Raw genomic sequence first — 24,400 nt, forward strand, 5'->3', positions numbered from 1 at the left:
TTAGAATTTGATTCTCTACAGACTATAAAGTGTCATGAATGTATTTCAATATACCATTTGCCACGAATTCTAATACTTATAAAATTTCAGTCTAAGTGGTCCAACACGTTAAAGCCTTTGCTTGCTGTTTTTGCATGAATGCAAACCAGAAACTTATTTGGCCCGTGTCGTACGTGTTCATAGTAGATGCGGTTCGTAATATATAACAACAAATAACATATTTTTAGTCGATATAACGCTCAATAGATATAATTATTTTATTGCATACAGACATTTGACATATTCTTGCATGATATAAAGGTCCCTATGTACAATAGACGATTGATATAACAATTTTCAATCTAATATACCGATGGCATAATGTTAATTTTATATAAACACTTCAGATATGACATTCACTGAGTAGGTATAATGTATTTAAATATAATTCCAGTGGTGTTTAGGTGTAATGGTGAATGAACCGAATTTGCTTGCATTTGTTAGTTTATTCGACTTCCTCCAGTGGATTTAGGTTAGGTTAGTATATGCAATTAAATATTCGGCTTAAAGTTTTAATAAATATGTTTTATTACACAAAAAGCACTGAAAGCTATACAAAAAGAACTTTATTTTGCGATTGTATTTTTAATGAAAAAAAAATGTTATCAACTTAATATAGGGCGCTTCAACTATTCCTAGAACGAATTGTTGTGTTATATTATTTAATACATTAAACTGGTAGTACTTACACCATTTGTTCATTATGTCATCTAATCATTATATCTAATGTTTCTTATACTGAACGTTTACTAAACACATTGAAATTATGCCTTTTGTTGTTATACCTTTCGTTGATTATATACAGTGAATGATTATATACTTAGAATTTAAATCCGGAAAAATAGTTTCATTTCCTATGTGTAACAATCGCGAAAACCTAAGAACTCGATATATCCTTAGAAATTATGTCAAATGTTGTTATACAAAGTAAAAATTGATTATTTGTTGTTATATCTTTCATTACACACCCGTTCATAATAGGTACAGGCTGCGTTATACAAAATGTGTGTTCAGTAAATTCAGACTTTTGTCATGTCATTTGTTTTAGACAAGTGTAACGAGGGTAAGATATACCTATACGCTTTTCCATAAAACAATACGTGCGGTTAACGAGCTTATCTTTATTCCGATAGTCCTCTTGTGATTTTTCCTTGTACTATGTATTAAGCTTGCTGTATTAGTACTATTGACTGGGACGGCCTCGGTGGCCCAGTGGTTAGCATTACGATTGCGAAGCGTGGAGGTCGCGAGTTCGATTTTCGGTAGGGCCAATTTGAGAATCGAACTTTTTTAAATTAATTCTTGGCTGATTAGTGATATATTTTCACAAAAAAATAATTGAAAATCATGGTAGTTTTTTGTTATAATACTAAGTGACGGGACGAACAAGTCGCATACCTGGTGGTAAATGACACGCCTGTCCCTAACAGTTGCAGTGCCACTCAGATTTTTATATCACAAAGGTCTGAGGGGCACTGCCACTGCGCCCGACACCCTGAGACATAAATTGACAACTCCCATGTGCCTGTAGTTTCACCAAAAAATATAACGTGATATTCAATAAATAAAATAAATGTAACAAATTTTAACTAAACTATACCTTGTCGTTTTTAACATGTGGTCCGTTTAACGACATGGTCATTTTGATAACTAGTCGTTTTGCTACCAAATCGTTAGAAGTTATAGTCTTTCTGCATGAGTGTTCGTTTTCCTTACGCTGATCATTTTGAAGATGTAGCTATTATGATACCGATCCCTATTTTCTTTTCTTTTCTCATCCCTTGGGCTGGTATTAACTAGATTTACGGCCCGAAACCTAGTAAACGTAGTTATAGTAGTCATCAATATTGTGGGTGTCTTGTGATAAGAACTTATTTTGTCTTCTATCTGCGTGATTGTATATAATGGAGCAGAAACCTCGGTCGAATTTTTAGGAATGGTGACGTCAGCCAGGCTGCCAGGATCACTCATTGCAAGTAATAGAACTTTTCAATGAAAAATGATAACCTTTATTTTCACCAGCACAAACAAGATTATAATAATTGTACGAACAGAAATGAAATTATAATTAAAAGAATACCAGTACGCACAATTTTTAGAAGTAATTTCGAGCTCCAGCAAAAGAATGATGTCTCACCAAAAGTGATTTAGCTTTTATATCAACGTGAACTTTTCTAACCGCAACGCGCTAAAAACAGAGCGCAATTTTTTCATTTTTAACATACTTCCGGTGAAACAAAATAATTCAATTAAATTAAGTTTTAAAAATTCAAATATTACCATCAATTGTTGTCAACAATTATCTTTTAATTAAATAGGATTTTTAAACATTACTTATTTTATTTTATCTAAACAATAAGTTCAATAAATAGAAATACGAAATACGAAGCATGTCGCCAAGTGTCGCATGCTTCGATAGAACTATTTGTAAAATAATAATCTTACATCGAAAGACAATATTGTAACTGAAATGAGTTGTTGAGTATTCATAAACAGTAATATTAATTTAGAATAACATTAATAATTAAATGTGAATTGTTTTAACATATTACAAATAAATAATTACAAAGGATGTTGCTACTCGTAGATGTCACACGCTCCGACGGATCTAATTTTAAATTTTAAAACAATATTTTAGTTGTAAAAATGAGTAATTTAGTATTCATAAATGGCAATATAAATTTAGAATAACATTAATAATAAGATGCGAATTATTTGAACATATTAGAAATAAATAATTACGAAGCATGTCGGTAGATGTCGTATGCTTCGATGAAACTGTTTACAATGTAATTTTAAATCTAAAGACAATATTGTAATTAAACCGAATGATCGAGTATTCATAAAGGGCAATATGAATTTAGAATAATATTAATAATTAAATGTCAATTGCTTTATCATGTTTACTTTTTGGAAGGTTACTAACACCAATACTTAATCGTTTTCACTTATTATCAAATGATAATTAAGCATTGTTCACAAAATCTATAAGAAACAGAGGGTTATCATTATTCTATCATGAAACAATTATCAATTGACAGTAAAATACTTAGAGCCATTTTAATAATTCTTGCATTCAGTGGGAATCAGGATCTTGCGCCGACATATACATCTAAAAGCAGATTTTTGTAAGGTAATGTACAGGGTTTATTTAGGATCTGATAATTTAAGGCTTTTTATTATTAGCTATTACATTTATCGAGTTCTTAGGTTTTCGCGATTGTTACACATAGGAAATGAAACTATTTTTCCGGATTTAAATCGCGTATATTTGTTTTTTTTCGAACAAACCGACGTTCCGGGCCCTTTACAGGTCCCATCAACCGTGACCATGGGACCTGTAAAGGGTCCGAAACGTCGGTTTGTTTGAAAAACCAAATATACGCGATTTAAATCCGGAAAAATAGTTTCATTTCGTAGCTATTAAATTATTTCCGATATTTATTTTAGGCTCTCGCCTTTCACACGGCCTAAACGATACATTTTGCATTTATTATAATGTTTTCCTTTTCTCAGCCTCTTATCTGGTATTAAATACATTTACGGACCGAAATCAAGTAAATGTAGGGTCATATTCCAGAACTACACTCAATACTCACAACACAAGTTCTGGAAAACGACCCGTAGTGTGGTACGTATCTATGTATGTTGAGGGTATCTTGTGATAAGGGCCTATTTCGTGTTTTTCTATCTGCAGGAAGTTGTTGACAATTCGGCATGTATATAAAATTACTGCTTTATTATAGAGTAAAGTCACAGTATTGTAGAGGGTTTCAGAATGAGAGATAAAAATGTTTAAACTTTATAATTACCGTATCCATGGCTATGGTAATTAGATCTTATTACCGTTTCAATTAAGTATTTGTGTCTTAATATCTCGAAAAAATTACTTTGTTTATTCTAATACAATTTAGACATATTGATAGTTTAGCTTGAAGTTTTCATATTTCAATGTTATTGGGTAGGTATAATTAGGGAGAAAAAACAATAGCTACGGTAATTAGGCAGAGAATGTGAGAATGGCCGAAATGCGCTCGGGCACCATCGCCGCAGGAAGAGTGCCTCTGAAGGAAGAAAAAAAAGTGAGTCTAATCCACATATGGGCAACATGCGGCCCGCGGGCCGCATCTGGCCCGCTGTAAGATATAATCCGGCCCGCGAGACATTTTGAAAAAAAAACTCAATGAAAAAATATTAAACTAGGTACTTACACTCACAGCGACAGTGAAGCCCCAAACATCTAATCCTTTGATGTTTGCCGCCTCACTCTTTGATAATCGCCGCCACTCGGCTTACTCGATCAAAGTCTTTGATGTTTGCCGCCCGACGCCTCACGGGCGGCAAACATCAAAGACTTATTGCTTCTCAATTATTCTAATACTAGTTTATTCCAGAATATTCCTTCATTTTGCCTATAACATTTGTGCAGTTCTATTCGAGCTACCGAGGTGATAACTTCGACAAGCGATATTCTAGCGAACTGTTTGAGCCGTGAACTTTGTGTGCATCTTGAGTGGTAGTGTACTAACTATAGTTTGTATTGTTATCAAGTTTAAAGAACGAAAAGTTAACAAAAATGATGTCTGGTGGAAAAAAACGAAAAGTAGATACAGAGGGACGCCAGTTTCAAGAAAAATGGACTGAAGAATTCTTTTTTATTTTGCAGAATGGTAAGCCTATTTGTTTGCTGTGTAATGAATCCATTTCAGTAATGAAAGAATTCAATATAAAGAGGCATTACTTAACTAAGCATACTGCGCTACACTCACTGACAGGACAATTAAGAACAGACAAAATCCAGAAGCTTACAGCAAATTTGGAGAAACAGCAACAAATGTTTCATAAACAAAGAACACAACTTGATAATGTTGTGAAAGCTAGTTTTATAGTTAGCTCAAAATTGGCAAAGGCATTAACCATTTGCCAAAGGAGAATTTATTAAGGAGTGTATGTTAGAAGTTTGCAGTGTTTTGTGTCCTGAAAAGAAAAATGAATTTGAAAAAATTAGTTTGTCAAGACGAACCGTTGTTCGACGTATAGAAATGATGGCTAATGATATAAAAACAACATTGACTGACCGTATGGCTGGTTTTGAATCATTTTCCATAGCATTAGACGAGAGCATGGATTTGTCGGACACAGCTCAACTGACTATATTTATTCGAGGTGTTGATAAGGAGTTCACTGTTACTGAGGAATTGTTTGCTTTACAGCCGCTAAAAGGAACCACTACAGGGGAGGATATTTTTAATGAAGTTCAAAAGGTATTCACAAGATTTGGCTTGCCATGGTCAAAATTAAAGGGAGTATGCACTGATGGTGCACCTTCTATGGTCGGCTTACGTAAAGGTTTCATCGGAATTTTAAATGAAAAAGCAACAGCATTAAATGTGCAAAAAGATGATTTGATAGTCCTTCATTGCATTATCCACCAACAGAACTTGTGTTCTAAGTCCATTCGACTCCAGCATGTTATGGATGTGGTAGTAAAAACCATCAATTTTATTCGATCTCGAGGGCTTAACCATCGTCAGTTCAAGGGGTTCTTGGATGAAATATCCGCTGAATATAACGACGTAACATATTATTGTGAAGTCAGATGGCTGAGCAAAGGAAAAATGTTGAAACGGTTTTACGAGCTTAGAAATGAGATAGCAGACTTTATGAAAATAAAAGATAAACCACTATCTGAATTGAGTGACCCAAAATGGATATGTGACTTAGCATTTCTGGTCGATCTAACAGGCTATTTGAATGATTTAAATTTGAAACTACAAAAACAAGGACAGTTAGTAAATGATTTGTACAGCCATTTGAAAGCATTTCAGGTCAAACTGCGCTTGTGGGAGTCACAGATGCTATCTGGTAATAGTTACCATTTCAACACGCTCTCTACGTATGAAAATATTGCTTATGCTCAATATGCTGAAGAACTCAAGTTACTGTCGGAACAATTTTCGAACAGATTTAGCGATTTCAAAAGTAATGTACAAAATGCTCCAATACACTTACAAATGGTGTTGATCGAAATTCAAGAAAACTCACTCCTAAAATCTAAATTTGAAGAAGTAGAGTTGTGCGATTTCTACAAAAAATACCTAGAAGAAGACAATTTTCCGCAGCTTAGAAAATTCGCAAGAAGATTGATTTGTGGTTTTGGCAGTACTTATAAATGCGAACAGTTCTTTTCGATGATGAAAATTAATAAATCAACACATCGTACAAGACGGACTGACGATAATTTGGAAAATTCTTTACGTGTTTGTATCAGTGGAATTAATCCAAATATCGATGGATTAGTTTCCCAAATTCAAGCTCAAGTGTCTCATTGATTGACTTTCGTAGTTTGTAGCAATTGCAAATTTATCGATTTACCGATATGATGTTGTACCATTTTTTAAATTTCATTTTTTAAATAAATTGTACTAGTACTAGAATAACATTGTGATATTATTTTATGTCTGACATCTATTGACGCTAATTACTTTAAAATGCACTAAGCACTTTTAAACGCGGCCCGCGAACCTATTTGCATACTAAAGTTTGGCCCTCAACATGTTAAAGGTTGCCCATACCTGGTCTAATCTAAAGTAAAAGAGTGTCTTTAAGGCTTGCTTTCTATCAGAACCGATATTGCCAAAACTCACACATTCTTAAATAACAGCACATTAAGGCATTTTTCTAGGATTTTAGAGAATTAGCAGTAAAGAATGACACAACCATAACATACAAAGCGAAAGTGGCGAACTGAGCTCAGATAGATATTTCGAGACCTATTGTATTTATTGTTCTGTGATGCCGGATCTCATGTACGGGCCTGTGGCGCGAGCACGCCCGTTCAAATCGGCGCAGCGCGCGGCGCAGCCCATGGAATCACGGGCCGTGGAACACCACCTTTCGCTTCTCCCATGACCTAAGTGATACATTTTATTATTTTTGAAAGTAAGTTTTAATTTTATATTTTAGCAACTAATGCCTTTTTGCACACGTCCATATGCCTTCTGCTATAAAACGTTTGTTATTAGAGAGACTGAAATCATTTTATTTATGCATACCGCAACAATTGCTTGATATTATTGGATCACAATGCGATAAACAATTTTCGTTCAGATATCCCATAATTAAAATAATTAAGCAAGATATATCGAACTATAATAATAGAAATAGAGAGCTGCATTATCGCCAAATCATTTTTTTTTATTTAACTTAAAAAGCTATTTTGTTCGGTACTTTGAATTTCTAATCATTTCAGAGGCATCGAAGATGTACGTCAGTTGTAATTTACCAGTATAAGCAGACATACGACGCTATTAGTGGCCATAGTAATCGATGTTTGACAAGGCCTGGCCTGTTTATATTAGTAGTGTATACCGCGTAGTGTATGTTCCTGTACCACAAATAAAAGGAAAAGTCGTTCGTGTTGTCGTCACCCAAAATATGAGAAAAGCTGACGATGACATGAGAAAAAACAGTATTTAACTTTAGTCAACCGTATAATCAAAAACACTTTAAGCTTCTGTTACCAGTTTGTTTGTATTTTATAGATCTTATTTATCTGTTTCGGGTTCGAACTAGTTATATATTTTAAGTGTGTAATAGTTCTTATGTCGAGGTCGAAAATGTCCATGATAATTTTAATACCTGCAACCCAAAAGGTCGGTATTAACACATTTTTTTAGTCAGTAGGTACACTCGCAAACATCAAATGTTGACCAACGAAATTGGATTTGTAAATTGTGTTCTGGCTGTCATTGGATGCTTACGTTTAGGTTAAAAAAAGACGCTTAAGTATTTTTGATACTGATTTGATTTAATAAACGTGAAACAATATGGTGCTCGCATTTCTGGCAGGAGATCCCAAATACCAGCTTGACCCATCTCGTTCCTTCCTTCCTCGAACCTGCAAGATGTGGAATCTTCCTCCTGAAGTATTTCCTTCGCGCTATGACATGGGGTTCTTCAAAAAGCGTGTTTACAGGGCTTCCAAAGACTGGCAACGCATAGGCAGCTCGTCTGATGTTGCAAATGTTCATGAGCGTTTACAGTAAGTACAAAGTATTATTACGATTAATTCGCTAAAATAGCTTTCAATGAGAAAAAAAGCAGAAACTGGGAATAAGTACTTGTTACAATCCAGGAATATACTTCCTATCCTTCCTTCATTCATACGAATCTTTAATTCCAAACACTTTGATCTGGCCGTTATTTAAGAACATCAACAAAAAATTATTTACATTTCTTTCAAACATCGAAAAAGTTTATCATTGCCACATTGCCACGTATTCTCAAAACTTTATCATCCGGTACAGCGAAACTCATAAGTATCTTTGTGTATCAAAAGTATTTTGTTTTGTCTGTTAAATTATCAAACTAATTTGTAACCTTGAATTTACAATTCAAACAATTGACTGACGTAAAATTCGCGCGCGGTCTGTCGCGCAGAAGCGGTGGTTGTGAGCCGTGTTGAATTCCATAAGTATTTCCTTAATAGGTATCGCAATAGTTTATAGACGGCGAATACCATTTCCATCAAGGAAACATCTGACTGCTTTTTTAACGATACTAAGTGACGGGATGAATAAGTCGTGCACCTGGTGGTAAGCGACATGCCTGTCCGTAACAGTTGCAATGCCACTTAGAGCTTCAAACCTCAAAGATCTGAGGGGTACTGCCACTGCGCCTGTCACCCTGAGACATAAGTTGACGAGTCCCATGTGCATGTGCAAGGGTAAGGGTGTTGAAATTACTTTCAGCACACTTACCCTTCATAACTGGAAGGCGATAATGCTGCTTGACAGCAGAAATAGGTAAGGCAATACTTCCCTAGACAAACTCTTCCACAAACCATGCGTTTTCATTTTTTTAGTTACTTTGCAAAATTATTGTTCATCGTTAAGGAAATTTATAATTAAGTACTTATCTAAATAATAATATTCGGGCAAGAATAATTTGGGTAATTAACTTTTCCTCTGAATTGGTTGCGGCTTGGGTGTTCTGGGTAGTGCCCCAGAGAGAATTTCGTGACTCTGGTGCTATATCTATATCTATATATCTACTGTTACCTAAGTTTTGAAGAGTGGTCGCTTCTCAGTCGAGAGGTAGACGGTTCGAATCCCAATGATGTACCTGATCAGGTTTAGTAGCAATATCTCGAAGGAAAACATCGTGATGAAACCAGCTTGAGTTATTAAACGCACATAAAGCGCGCTTTCCATTCATTCGACTATTATAAATGATGTTTATGATTGATATGCGCCCTTTCGATTCACACAGACTAACCACAAGCATCGATCTCTTCAATTATCGCAGTTTCCTTTGCAAACTTACGTCATAATCATCATCATTGTCTACAACCACATTGTTTCTTTTTTTTAAGATACCAAGTGACCAGATCGTGCACCCGGTGGTAAGCAACACGCCTATCCATAGCAATTGCAGTACCACTCAGAGCTTTAAATCGCAAAGATAATACCTAAGATGACAATCCCATTGGCCTGTAATTTCACCAGCACGCTTTTACCCTTCAAATCCGAAACGCAGTAATTCTCACATTACCGCTTGGCGGCAAAAATAGGTAAGGTGGCATACTTTCCTGGACGAACATTTTCGCAAGGAATCTGTATGGCTAGCACGACAAGAAGCGACTTGTGCGAGAGCGATATAAAGCGCGAAGTAGTCTCACACTTTCATGTCTATTCAATTTAATTCAGATTTTCAGAATTCGCTTTCAACTCATTGAACCTCATTCGCAGCTTGTTCTTATATTCATCGTTCTTATTTAATTCTTGCAGTCTTTCCTTATTTATTGTTTAGTCAACGTTTTAAAAGGTCTCTTAGATAGTTTATTCCATGAAACGTCTGCAACTTGTTTTTAAATTGCCTATCTCCTAACACACTTTTATTTTACACGCAAACAGAGACATCCACTAAAATCACTAACACTAGTTTGTTTTACTTTTTGTAAAACGTCTCTCACACTATCTCTTTTTAACCGACTTGAAAGAAAGAGGAGCTTCGATTGCATTTTTTGTTTATTAAATAATTCAAATGAAAGTAACATGTTATAATGACCTAGAGTTGATCTGATGATGGAAATGGCAGTCAAATGAGAGATACTCTTCGACAATATAAAGCAGCTACAACATATTTGGGCTCATAGTATTCGTTTTGTCGAGGAGTTCCATATAATACGTTTCAGTTATCGTTGCTGAGATCACGGTAACGAACACAGCGAAAGCGGAGCTAAATTTGGAAGTAGGTTTTTATTTATAAAATAAATGGTTATAATTATTCCCATTTGTTCTCTTTATTTAACATGTTTCGAACACACATGGGGTATAACAGATAAAAGACAAAAAGTCAGGTTAATTCGATTTTGAATCCGGAGAAGTTTTGGGTTTTACGATTATGGTACGGTCCAACTTAGATTGGCAAAGAAGACAAAGAACAGGGATACTTAATGAAAAGAGCAGCGAGGTTGTTTGGTGAAGGACCGAAGTTGGGGTACAAACGCTGTTAGGAGCGAAGGAGATAGCGGAGCGGATGAGGAAAGACGGTGTGTTCTATCATCCGATCCGTCGCAGGATGATTAGGGCACAGGCGGCAGGCACATACCCTCCACTTGCCTCTATAACGAGGGCCTCCGGGCATCGGATGTGAGGATTCGGTGCTCTAATGGTGTCTCCGTTCTCCTCAGTCCTCCAGGCTGGATGACGTGCACTATGTTTCGTTGCGGTTCGTCATTAGCATATGGCGTAGAGACAGACTCTGTAAGTAGTCTAGCAAGGTAGTGCCGGAGACGGCAGTCGCTGGTGGGTTCGTGGTAATGTGTATCCCCGTGTTCCTACCGGAAAGCGACAGGGCGAGACATCGTAAAGCTTTAGTCGGTACGAGTCCGACATAACCCTCAACTCTCTAGGCGAAGGGTATCTATCTTGGATTTCCTGATGCAACACTACCATAAAACACATAAAAATACATTGGTTTTCGGTTGTAATTACGCAAATCCCTTTTAAAAATCATTGTTTCTGATACAGCACACTAATGTAACTTCCACACGCCTTTCCTTGAGAAAGAATTCTTTCCTTCCTATTTGTCTTGACAAATAGGAAGGAAAGAATTTTTGCAAAAAAAAACCACCCAGATGCTGTCGTGAGACAGTGATAAATTAATCTCCTAGAGAAAGGACGATAAGCCAGTCTTTAAACAACAGTAATTGAAATTTTAGTTCTACTGCACTAAAATCTCAATTACTGCTGTTTAAAAAATTTCTCCTTGTGAAAAAAATCGTCCTGGGAAAGTCTGCCACCTCACTATTTCCGCCGTCAAGCTGTAATCCGAGTGCTGGTGAAAGTACAAGCACGTGGGACTACCACCACACCATGGCAAATGGCTTGTCTTTGGTAAAGCCAACGTATCCTTAGTGGTGCATGTGTTAATGCATCACCAATCACTATAGAGCAGCCAATTAAAATACAATGGCATTCTGTAATTGGTTAATTATTATTAATATTAAATGGTTTAACACTAGTTTCACAGTGTGTTGTTGTCGATGATCATCGGCTGTGCGAGGATGTTTGTAAAATGGGAGGCCAGACGGCCAGCAGGCTCCAGAAACTTCCATTTGAATAAATACAAATTTTGCCAACAACATCACGTTTCATTTTATTGCATCATTTTAATTTTTAATTACTTATCTTTATAAAATTTCTACAATTTCATTATGCCTTTTTAACTCTAACTTTGTCCATATTAAAGTCCTAAATATTTAGATTGCATGCAGAAGTTTCGCCATCGTTTTCACCTGCTACAAGAAAAGCCTACTGTATTTATCGAATTTACGAGTATCTTATGTCCTAATACATACAATTTTATTGTGGATGCTGTGAATGTGTTGTACCTATAAGGGAATAAGGAAAGACCATATCCAATAGAACACTTTAGAATGAACAATCCTAAACATGATTTTACACGTGTACATTATTCTCGTATTTAATATCGTGAGAAAATGGAAACTATTCCTTGAGCAAAGACATCACAAAATTGTTTCAACAATAAAAAGGTGACAGTATATTCAAAGAACCTGAATTGCATCGTGACATAATGTACAAAAATGTGCAACATCTAATTTGTTATGTTGATGAAATATAATTGAACCAAGTAGACGTAACTGCCTCTTCTATAATCTACAGCAAAATCTGCTATATTCTACAGCAAACTGTATATTGAGCTGATTACGCAGGTAGGTAATAAAACATTTAATTATTGAATTTTTTTCATACAAAATCAAAAGAATGCATGAGCAACAAAATGTTATAGTATTGAGGTCAATTTATTAATACTTCTTAAAAATGTTTTTTCTAAAACCACCGCACTCAGTTTTTGTTCTTGTAATCAAAGGCTACAATTTTTATTCGCCTTAACTAACATTTCCATTTAAATTACCTTAAGGATGGAAAGTTCTAATTATCTTTTTGAGGTTAAAAGATCTTCTTGAGTTTTATAATCAAATTATTGATCCAAATATTATGGTTTTTAATAATAGAAACCTGAAAACAACTCAATAATATAAAGAGTCACGCACACATTTGGCAGTGCCCCACGTATAATTTTTATTACTTTCTGGTATTATAAATACATGATTAGATTACTTTTTTCCAATTTGTCACAACGTTTGAGAATCTACGTATGACAGCGTAAGTGCCTACATCTGAGACGATACCGCTGAACACCAAAGGTATTGTGCTACTTTAGGGAAAAACATTGTAATATCTTTCATACCGTAATATTGTAAGTCAAATTATAAGAAATTGAAACAAATTGTACAAAGAGCAAGTATTGTAATAATATAATCACCCCGAGACATAAGTTGACAAGTCCCATGTGCCTGCAATTTCCCCAGCTCTCTTACCCTTCAAAACCCGGAACAGTAAATGCTCATATCACCATGGCGGCAGGCTAAAGTAAGGTGGCCGTACCTCCCAGGACCAACTCTTTCACAAGGAGTTCTACTGCTAGAAAAAATATTATATAATAATAGTTAGCCCACTGCTGTGTACAGGCCTCCTCTCATCATGAAACATTTACAAAGTTTAGCATTCAGTTACTTAGTCAATATTTAGGTTATATTTTCGCAAGCAATTGGTAATACATATCCCGTCGTTTACAATAAAAAATCAAATGTACTTTAAAAATCTGCGTAGTTATTACCTACAATATTATGACTCAATAAAGCTATTATTTCTAGAATATTAGTGCATACATATGTTAACTTCAAGAAATCACAATTACTTATAAAGAAGTATGTTTCCTGGTAAGTATGTATTGATAATTCTTAAAATTTACTGTCTCCAGTTACGGTCTTTTTTAATAATCGATACTTGGGAGCCTTCACCTTCACTTTTCTGGTTATATACTCAATGCCTTTACTCATTTTCATATTTGTACCCGATTGTACCTTCATCACACCTTATCTAGTAATTTTCGAATCAGGACAGTCTTAAGTTGCTCAAACTGTAATAAAACAGGGAATGCAGCGGTAATTACCATGGTAATTGTCATGATAATACTTACTGCAACGTATGTGATGTTGTCCAATAAATCGGTACGCAGTAATGTTCACAACACTACTTGGCGGCAGAAATACCTAAGTATGGTGGCGATATTGCTCTGGATGAACTCTTTATTATTATATCAAATATAATTTGTAACAATATCTACAATACAATGTCTCTTGTACATTCCACAGAATAGTAGATTGTAGTCTGTATGTCAATATCGTGCAAAATGATCATTCATCCTGTTTACCTGTTATCCTATTCTCTGACGCGATTGGATCGTTGACGTCACTTCAGGCACTTGAATTCCGAGACACAAGCCGCGCCGCAATATGAAATTAATTTAGCGAATTGTCAGTATCACTGTAAATATTTATCGAAACCTATATTATATTAGAAGTATATTATGAAATTGCTGTTCTAAAGTTCTGGCCACTTAGAAATAAAAGCTTTATAGTATAAGATTCGAATTAGGAACGTCTTTCAAATAAAATCTCATGTCTATAAATTAAAATTTTGTCGTTATTCATTTGCACTTGTTTTGGTTAATTTTGCGTTAGCTTTGAAATTAAACGTGTTTTCTGCTAAAATTCCGACGCGGATAATGATGTTATACCACAAACGATTCGAAACTTGCACGGAGCGGTTATGGAATGGATACAACTAACGACCCCATTATGCAGTTTCGCCAATTCCACAGTGGAAATTTTTAAATGGCGAATGGACCCCATATTTTGCAACAACTTGTGGACAATGTTCAATTGTAAACGAGGTAGGAATTAGCAACATGGCTTGATATAACTGCCTCCACATTACTAACTATTTTGCGTTAAATGGATTCAATAAATTTTAAAAAACTAGAAAAAAATAATTCAGACGAATTTTCCGATACGCGTGTTGAACCTTGCACTGTCATAACACCATGCAACATGATTTTTGTTTCTGGGTTACCTAATATAATTTTCTTGTTGGTTCTAACATAAAAACATGAAAAAACTTTATTTCTCTGCAAAAACTTTGTGTGTTTATAGTCAGGACAAAAAAAAACGATAAACTTATATAATAATAATAACTTTTTATTTAAGATATTTGATTAACTTTGTTAGTAACGATTGAAAACTTAGGTCTATGTTAGTAAGTTATGCTCAAAAAATAGAAAATAATGAAAAATAAATAATAGGAATTGACAATAAGTACCTATACATGTCACCAGCCAATAGGTATGCGCAATTAGTATTCATGTCACCAGCCCTTCATGGTGACATGAATTCTGGTCCAGTGGCACACTATCGAATAAGCTCCTTGGATATAGTGTACAGAAGGCTATTATAACCTCTTATATGCATCCTGCGTTTTCGTACAACTGCGTCAAACTGCGTCGTCTTCGGTACGCACTTCCGCAAACATGCAGGACGCTCTACAGAACGGGGGCAGCCGCAACAGCTTAAAATTTGCGTACCATTACGAAAACGTAAAAATTTCCAGGTTTTTTAATTATTTATCGAATCAATAGCACATTTCAACCAAAATTCTACAAATGGATGACGTACAACCTAGAAATGAGTTGATTTGCGAGATTATGTAATCTTTTTTATTTTTTTAATACCACTGTGTAGCTATGTAAATGGGCAGCTGTGCAAATACCACTGTGACAGCCACAAAAGTGAAGTTTCTGGTGTACAACTACTCTTTTTTACACAACTACTCTTTTTTACACACTTACTGCTCAATTAAACGCATTGCAATACATTTTTTATTCTATTGTTATTAATCTTTTTACTGCAAAGGATATATATTGGTGTCCTTGTCTTGTACATATCAATGTCAGAGACAAAGTTAGAGTCGGTAATGTCATATTTTAAAATTATTGCCGTCAGGTATCCTAGAAATAACGGGTTTCTGCGTAACAAATTCACGGACTCTGTACCTGTCAATAAGCCCACATTGTCGGAGAAACTCAAGCTAAACAGTGGAACGTAGTTTGATACAGATGTCTATAGAAATAACATAAACGTCATATTCTTTAATTAATCGTTCAATAAAGAAATAACAAAATGAAAACCTTAATACATATTTTTCTTTTTACATGAAAATTAAATTAAGCTATAAATCAACAGCAATTCAAAATGTTTTAAGCTAGTACAGTCGAACAAAGGAAGCGTTGACCGTTTCACGTTTTAGATCGTTCTTGTCGCTATAAGGTTAAAAGTCGGTACTACCTCAAATGGAAAGCCATTTGATTCCGCACAACAATGAAAGTGTTGAATCAATCACTTTGGAAAAAATATACAGTCAAATTGAGACACTGTAAACACGATTTCTATAAAATTTTCGTTTCTTTCTTTAACTTACCTCGAAATTTTACAAGAAAAACGCTGTATTCAATAGGTAAGGTATTTTACATTATACCAATGATTTTATTTATATCAACTCAACTAAATAGAACGCGTAATACGATATACATTTTTTGTTTGTAAAAAAATAAATTCTGAAATAAAATCAGTTATTCTTGCAGCTCCATTCAAGCAAACGAAACCGTATTTGTGCGGAAAAAATTGAATTCGAGCTGAGGTAGTATCGAATCTTAAGGCGCATTGACTTACAAATAAATGGACGACGGGTCTAACACAAAAACCACGAAAAAAATGTCCCAAGTCAACCTATTCGAAATTTAAATTGTAATATCATCGCAGTATCGCGCTGTCAGTCGAACAAATGAAGACTAAAGCGGAGTTTCGCTCTGTATAGGATTTAGCGCCTTACAAGTGCGGACACTTTTTAGCGCGGACCCGACGTCCATATAATTGTAAGTCAATGTTAAGGCGGCATAAGGTTGATTTTTCTGATATCTAGTGAAGGCACAGGCAAGTCGTGCAGCTGATGGTAAGCGACACGCCTGGCCATAGCAACTTAAGTGCCGCTGCCCTCATCACCCTCAGACATAAGTTGACAAGTCCCACGTGTCTGTGATTTCACCGTCACCCTTAATAATAGTACAATGCGTAGTAAGGGCGGTAAGTAAGGAATAACGATCGAGTCTCTATTAGAAGCCAGAAGTCGAAGACTGATGGCTTTCAGAGCCGAGGTTCGTAATTTCCGTACCGCCCGTGAAGCGATATTTTTCATCACACATGCACGTAACTTTTTTAAACGTAACACGACGGCCTTTTTTCTTCTCATTACAGCCATGATCGGTATTGAGAAGAAAACAGGCCCAAGGGTTTTATTTCAAGTCAAGTTAGCCTACATGCAATCGTATTACAATTTACGGGCAAGAGTGAAGAAAATAAATTTAAACTCGACGTGCAGTTAACTCTGTACTCTATAATTTCCCAACGGAAAGCAAAAACTTTTTACTCTCTCATTTCATTATATATATACACTCAATGGAAGTTTCTCACGGCAAGTCGAAATTGTGATTCCTTTCCACACGCAATCGAATCTATCTAGGTACTATCGTGAACTGTCCATTTACATTGTCTGCCCTTGGATACATTAGAATTAAGTCTGGTATTTTTTGTTTATCTACTTTTTCAGTTCGGCGACTTCACTCGTTTTGTATTCCTTCACGAAACTCCTAATGTCACCAGGAACAAAAAATTGTGCCTGACAGGGCACACAAACACACAGGGTATTAAAGGGAAATGTCTAGATCTAAATAATTTCAGCTACAAAATTTGTTTCATTTTTAATTGATTTAAAAATAATCGTCTTCCCATATACCTAGTCGTGTTGTAGTGACAATTTCAATTAAAAGCCGAAAACATTAACTGTGCTCGTGCTGATTTTTCGATTAAAAAAGTACTACCTCATAACTCGTCCTTTTATTGTAATTAAGTGTATTGAATGTTACGATGTTTTAGTACCATGATATTCAATTCTTTTTTGTGAAATTAGTCCACTAGTATGTTATAATTATGAATACAAAGACGAACACTTAGAAAACATTCCTTCGATCCGGCTGGTTTCGAACCAACAAGGTCTTCGCAACCGCGCCAGACGCTATGCCAACTAACTGACCTTTCTTTCATTTCTGTGCTTATTGCAGAGGTCCATTTTTGGTTTTTTAACGACTTTTCTGCCATAGCGCCATCTGTGAGAAATCTATATCTTTTAATCGTCCTTATATTTTTAAATCGAAAATAAAAACCAAAAAATGATAGTTAACTCATACCCATTACTATATTCATTAGTAAACACCTATTTAGTTTTTGTTATTCTTAGCAAAAACATACCGCGTGAGACAAATTATATATTCAGGCTATATTCAGGCGTTATTATATGGAAATGCACGTTAAAAAATGGAAGTACTTTCAACAACTCCTGAGGAGTAATTAACAGGCGAAACACGTGTCGGGCATTTTTTTTGTGATGGCATTTGTGATTGTAGTTCCGCTCATGTTATTTATTTACAAATTTTATGCGGAGGCGTAGGTGGAGAAATTATTAACTTCAAGAAAACATATTCAACACAAGCGCATCTATTTAGCACGATTTAACCTTCATTGTGCTCGCGGAGTAGCCGAGTAATTTACTGCTATTTTTATACCGAGTGAGAGTGCAAAAGCTTGAAAGACCTTTTTACACCATTACCGAAACAGAGTCACTAGCAATCAACTCATATTCTGAAGGTAAAGTCGTAAAACACGAAAAGACGACTATGATGTTAATCTAATACGACATAATTATAATTGTGACAATCTATATTAGTGATGTAACTTCTGCTGCTTCTGCTTCCACAACTGCGAAAGTTCCGCAGTTTTCATTTCTGCTTCTTCGACTTTAATCATATCATATCTGAGGGTCAGGCACGCGAGCGAAGTGATAGTCACTGGGACGCGCGTTTATTGGAACTAATTCGTTCAGATCTCTGTAATATTTACACTTCCGCTTCCGTTTCCGTTAAGATTTACATTTAATATCTGTTTCCGTTTCTGTTTCGGTTATAACACTTCTATTGCATCATTAATCTATATCCTCATTTTAGTTACGTGACTTAAAAATCATCGTCATCATTTATAACCATAGTCACAGATTACAGAATATACCATAGTCTATATCAAACAGTTCAAGACGTGTTTGCAAGATGGGTACCTACCTTCATAATTGCGGTAACTATCAAAATATATATAACTATCAATATGTTTAGCCTTACCGCGAAAATAAAGTGAAACATGCACAGATCAATGTTCTATCTGGGCTTAGCTTTCTAAGGTTAAAATGTCAAACAAAAAGCTGTCAAAAATAATGAATTGCCAAGTAGAGTAAGTGAGTGAAGCCATAGATTTAGTATAAACTAAATCTATGAGTGAAGCAGACCTCAGCTTTGCACTACTTAATTAGAAGTCTACAAAGATTGTACGAGAACCCATAAATAGATTTCCAAGGCAGTAAAGTAATTGTATAACAATTTTGATGTTATTAATTATAAGATAATAATAATGCTATGCAAAAAGAGTGACGTCATCACAAGGCTCATTAAGTTTCAGTTCAAGCATAATTTAACAAAGTGCCAGTACTTACTTATCATACCAACGAAGTTAGCCAGAGCAAGGGAACAGCAAAAATCAAAATTATTAAATCTTGGCTTATTTTTAGAAATTCGTAGAATATCGAAAAATTTGTAGAAATATGTGAAAACTTAGTACATTCAGAACTCAAATAATAATAATAACTTGACTTCGGTCCGTAAATGCGTTTCAAACCAGCTAACAAGCCGAGAAGAATAAAGCAAATAATAATAAAACACACGTAACGTTCAAAAGAGTATAAATGAAAAAATAAGTAAATATGCAGATCTAAAGGAAGAAGTGTCAAAAATTTTGCGACAAGAAAATATATACGTTATCCCAATTATTCTTTCCATAACAGGTATTATTCCTAATATTCTTCTCCATAGTCGTAAATTATTATTATTATTATTATTTTATAATATCACGTGACGGGACGAACAAGTCGTCCGCCTAATGGTTAGCTACACGCCTGTTCATAACAGTTGCAGTGCCACTCAGAGCTTAAAATCGCAAAGACCTGAGGGGCACTGCCACTGCGCCCATCACCCTAAGACATAAGTTGACAAATCTCATGTGCCTGTAATTTCACCAACACCCTTACCCTTCAAAACCGTAATACAGTAATGCTGACATTACTGCTTAGCGACAGAAATAGGTAAGGTGGCCCTCCCTGGACGAACTCTTTCACAAGGAGCTGTACTGCTATTAGGGTGTAAAGAATACCTCTGCATAACCTTGCAAAAAGCTGTAAATACTAGACGCATTGTCAGAAAGTTAATGCAGATGGAAAAGGACGAAGTAGGTAAGTCCTATTACACACCCACCACATATTCGTAGATACACGCCATACTGCACTTACTTGACTTCGGCTCGTAAGTGTGATTGAGAAGAACAAAGTAAATAATAATAATAATAATAACAAGCTGAGAAGAATAAAGTAAATAATAATAATAAATATCTCTAAAATACTGGGTATAACTTATTACGTCATATCTGTTATCTTCTTCTTATTATAATAAAAATAAATTAGGCTTAGAAAATGAAAACAAAACCAGACATTAATAATAATAATAACGCACATACTCAAAGCCCCGTACTAGGGAAACCCTGTAAAAAAAAAAGGGCGCTGCTCCTGGGTCTAGCATGGACCCAGGGGTGTACCCACTAAACCCCATCGGTTTGCCTCTCGCCGGGTTTGTGACGGCGCCGTGGGATCATCTCTATTTCAGGATCGGTTTTCTCCGCCCCTCTCCCCAGACGATTGAGGCCGTGCAATGCGAACAGGAGGCCCTAGTCCCTGTCCGCTGGCCTCAGTGGGGAAGGAGTTGAGCGGCAAATTGCCACCGCCTCCTTCCCAGCCGTCTGCGCCGGAGTGGGGGTGCGTCAGGCGCGTCCTCGCGCTCCCGCTCCGCCGCCTCCTTTTGCGTCATCACTTCCACGCAAAAGGAGGCCACCGCGTCCCAGGACCTCTCGTCCCGCAGCATGGCCGCGACCACGCTGGGCAGCGAGAGGTCCCTCCCTATTGTCGCCACCAGAGTGCGGCGCCGCTCGATCCACCGGCAACACACCTCGAGGGTGTGCTGCGCGGTGTCATCCACGGCGCCGCACTCGTGGCACGACGGGGACGCCTCCCTCCTCGCCACCTTGTGCAGGTAGTGACCGAAGCAGCCGTGTCCGGTCAGGATCTGCACAAGGTGGTACGACAGTGGCCCGTGGGACCGGTGTACCCACTCAGTGAGGACAGGGCGGATCGCCCCTATGGTTCTAGCTCCATAGGGGGGATCCGCCAAGCCCTCTTTCCACCGGTCCCGCATGCGCTGGACCGCGAGGCGGCGCTCCCGCTCCACCTCTTGTGGAGCAGGGTTCTCGCCTCGCACCTTCCTCTCTCGCCGGAAGTTGTGAACCTCCGCCAGGACCTCCGCTTCGAGGTCCCACGGCGGAGTTCCGGCGAGCACGCATGCCGCGGCCGCGGCCACTGTCTGGTACGCCCTGCACATCCGCAGGGCGACCACCCTCTGGGGCCTTCTCAGCAGCGCCCTCGTTGCCGCTGATAAGGCCCCACACCACACGGGAGCCCCGTACAATGCCATACTCCGGGTTACTCCGGAGTACAACTTCCTGCACGGGACTCCCGGCCGTCCGAGGTTGGGCAGTAGCCGGCCCAACGCAGAGGCGGCGCCCACTATTCGGGGAGCGAGCTGTTGAAAGTGCTCCCCGAATTTCCACCGCCGGTCCAGGACAAGACCCAGACACTTGATCTGAGCCTTGACCGGGACCATCTCCCTGGTGATGGACATGTGGGCGCCCGCCGACACTACCCAACCTCTTCCCCTCCCGCCGAAGACGGCCACTTCCGTCTTCGGCACGGCGACCCTTAGCCCCAACGATTCTATGCGGCGGATCATGAGATCCGCCGCCGTTGAGGCTCTTCGGGCCGCCTCCCGGAAGGTGGGCCCCCGGGCAGCCACCATCGTATCGTCCGCGTATGCGATGGTGGCCGTCCGAGGGAGCCGGAAATCGTACCTAGCCTAACCGTACTATGAGTACCAGAACAACCGAATTCTGGGGCACTTCCCAAAACACACAGACCGGAGAAAAGTTCGTTTCCCAAATTGGTTCTACCGGGTATCGAACCCTCGGAGTCCGACGCCCACGGTGTAAATTATTAGGCCACTGAGGTGGTGAAATAAAAATAAGTCATTGAAATTTTCCAGTAGGTACGTTATTGATATCGAATTCTTAGGTTTTCGCAATTTGTTACACATATGAAATGAAACTATATTTTCTGATTCCAAATATCGTATATTTGTTTTAATCAAACAAACCAACGTTTCGTGTTATGTCGCAACCATGTCGTGACCATTGGACCTGTAAAACGCTCGAAATGTTGATTTGTTTGAAAAATAAATAGACGTGATTTAGATCCGAAATACAGGCATCAAAAGTGTCCAGGGATCAAGTACGTTTAAGAGTATTGCTGCAATTAGGGTTAATTACATTAACTTTTTTGTATCGCTATTGATACTTTTTAGTGAGTTTTAACATTTAAATAAGGAATATTGTTTAAAATTCGATAATAATAAGAAAATCGATTGTCAATGTGGTTTTGTATAAAAATGAGTTATAGCGTTTTGACAAAATCATTACAATATCTGCATCGGAACCGAAACAATTTACATTATTATGGAGAGACGACATCATTTAACCCGAGAAGTGATGATGCGAGCCGTCGGAATGTTGGAAGCTGGTTCCAGGCAACGTGCTGTTGCTTTCACTCTTAACACTACACAGAGCGTCATAAGTCGCCTCTGGACGCGCTATCGCATGACGGGCAGCGTGGCCGAGCGACATGGAGGACGATCTCGCATCACGACTCGCAGACAGGACCGGTATATCCAAAATACTGCTCGACGGAATCGTACCATGACCGCCATGATGTTGGTTACGAGGCTCCACAGCTCCTCAGGCTTGCTAATAAGCGATCAAACAATCTGAAATCGTTTACGTGAAGTGGGTCTGCGATCCCGAAGGCCGCTCAGAGTTCCACCTATTGCACCCTGCAATCGCAGGACCCGTTTACGATGGGCTCGCGAACACAGAAACTGGGAGGAAGAAGACTGGCGCTATGTGTGCTTTTCGGATGAATCCCGCTTCGGTATGAGACCGAATACAAGACGTACTCGAGTTTGGAGAACATCTGGACGTCATGAACGTTTGAGATATTGTCAGGAAGTTCATCCATATGGTGGGGGAACAATAATGATATGGGCCGGTATTTGGATCGCCGGAAGAACCGATCTCATTTGGATCAGGGGTAACCTCAATGCTCAAGTTTACGCAGAGAGGATTGTTTCAGATGTTATCATCCCTTTGCGAGGCCAGTTGGGTGATTCATTTCAACTAATGCATGACAACGCACGTCCACACACGGCTAGAGTCGTAACACGCATTCTTGCCGAAGCTCGTATCAACGTTCTGCCGTGGCCTGCTTAATCGCCAGACCTCAATCCAATTGAGCACGCATGGGATATGCTTCAAAGAAGAGCTGTGCCGAGTATGCATACCGTACATACTCTACAACAATATTTTGACTTGTTACAAAACACATGGGCGGCCATTCCTCAAAGTGATTTTGATGAACTCAAGCATGCCAAATCGCTGTAATTGTGTGATTCGTGTTAATGCTGGAAATACAGATTATTAATTTTCTTATCTTTACAATAAAAATGAGCAAAATCATCATTTTCGCCATTTTTTTGTCATTTAATTGACGCCGTTAATTTAAGTTTTTTCCCACAATTTGCAAAAACATCAATTTTAGTTTATTTTAATTAAATATAGGGGTAAGCGGTTAAATAAAACATAAGCATTAAAGTAAGAAGTCGTCCTGGGAGACTGGATTTGGTAAATATTGCTTAAATAATTTTTATTTCAAAAATATTCACTTGATCCCTAGACACTTTTGATGTGTGTAGTTTCAGGAAATGAAATTGTTGTTGATACTTCTCTATGGAGAAGCATTAGACGGTAACTACACAGAAAGCATTTGGAAATCGCATTATAATGCTACTCTCCATTAACGGGTTAAATAGCTACTTTATAAATAAAAATAGAAACGAAAAGTACATTAATACTTAAGTAGATAGATATTACAGTACCTATTCAAGCTAAATGCAAATAATAGGCACATGTATAATCAAGGCCGGGTATGTGTTCAGTATTTGTTTTCTTGGTTTCACGGCGGAGCTTCACATAATACGGAATCCACAGAAATGGGGCAGTGATGAAGATAAGATGTTATAGCAGTTCAGTAAATGGATAGCAGTTTCTTTACGTTACCGGTAGAAGGTCACGCTACCAAAGTAACAATAGAACTGTGTTCTTCCAGTCTCTTATATTTATGTGTTCTGACAAACATTGGTTTGTCACGTAACCTTACACAATTTAGGTAACACAACTGTAGTTACTATAGTCAAATTCAACGTAAAATAAATGTCAACAAATAAAAACTGTATGATTTTTAGGGTTTTTGCCTCAGACTGTTACACAGTTACCACAATTCCAACGTTTTCACCCGAAATTCTATTGGGCTATTAGTAATATTAATCTTAAAGTCATGTCTGTAATTAATTTTATTCAACAGAAGTTACAAATCAACGAATAATATTATAAATATTACCAGTAATTAATTATTTACAAACTGTCATCCCTAATAGTTTTTTTTTTATTTGAACGGAGAGATTGCAAACATTTCTAGTTCGAGTTCCGAATCGGATCAGAATCGGAATTTAG

The 24,400-nt window shown here is 37.3% G+C and overlaps 2 protein-coding genes across 2 annotated transcripts; one reads left to right on the forward strand and one right to left on the reverse strand.

Annotated features, from left to right (window-relative positions):
• Positions 1-5,081: 5,081 nt before the first annotated feature.
• On the forward strand, positions 5,082-6,371 carry LOC113231885 (general transcription factor II-I repeat domain-containing protein 2A-like). Its single transcript, XM_026466426.1, has one exon. The coding sequence runs from the start codon at positions 5,082-5,084 to the stop codon at positions 6,369-6,371; it is 1,290 nt and encodes a 429-aa protein (XP_026322211.1).
• A 14,047-nt stretch (positions 6,372-20,418) lies between these two features.
• On the reverse strand, positions 20,419-21,579 carry LOC113231886. Its single transcript, XM_026466427.1, has 2 exons — positions 20,956-21,579; positions 20,419-20,688 (listed from the first exon to the last, which is right to left on the reverse strand). Exons 1-2 carry the CDS (start codon positions 21,577-21,579, stop codon positions 20,419-20,421), a joined length of 894 nt encoding a protein of 297 aa, XP_026322212.1.
• Positions 21,580-24,400: the final 2,821 nt, after the last annotated feature.

This window comes from Hyposmocoma kahamanoa, unplaced genomic scaffold, assembly GCF_003589595.1.
Source record: "Hyposmocoma kahamanoa isolate Upper Pololo Valley unplaced genomic scaffold, ASM358959v1 66, whole genome shotgun sequence".
Taxonomy (NCBI): Eukaryota; Metazoa; Arthropoda; class Insecta; order Lepidoptera; family Cosmopterigidae; genus Hyposmocoma; species Hyposmocoma kahamanoa.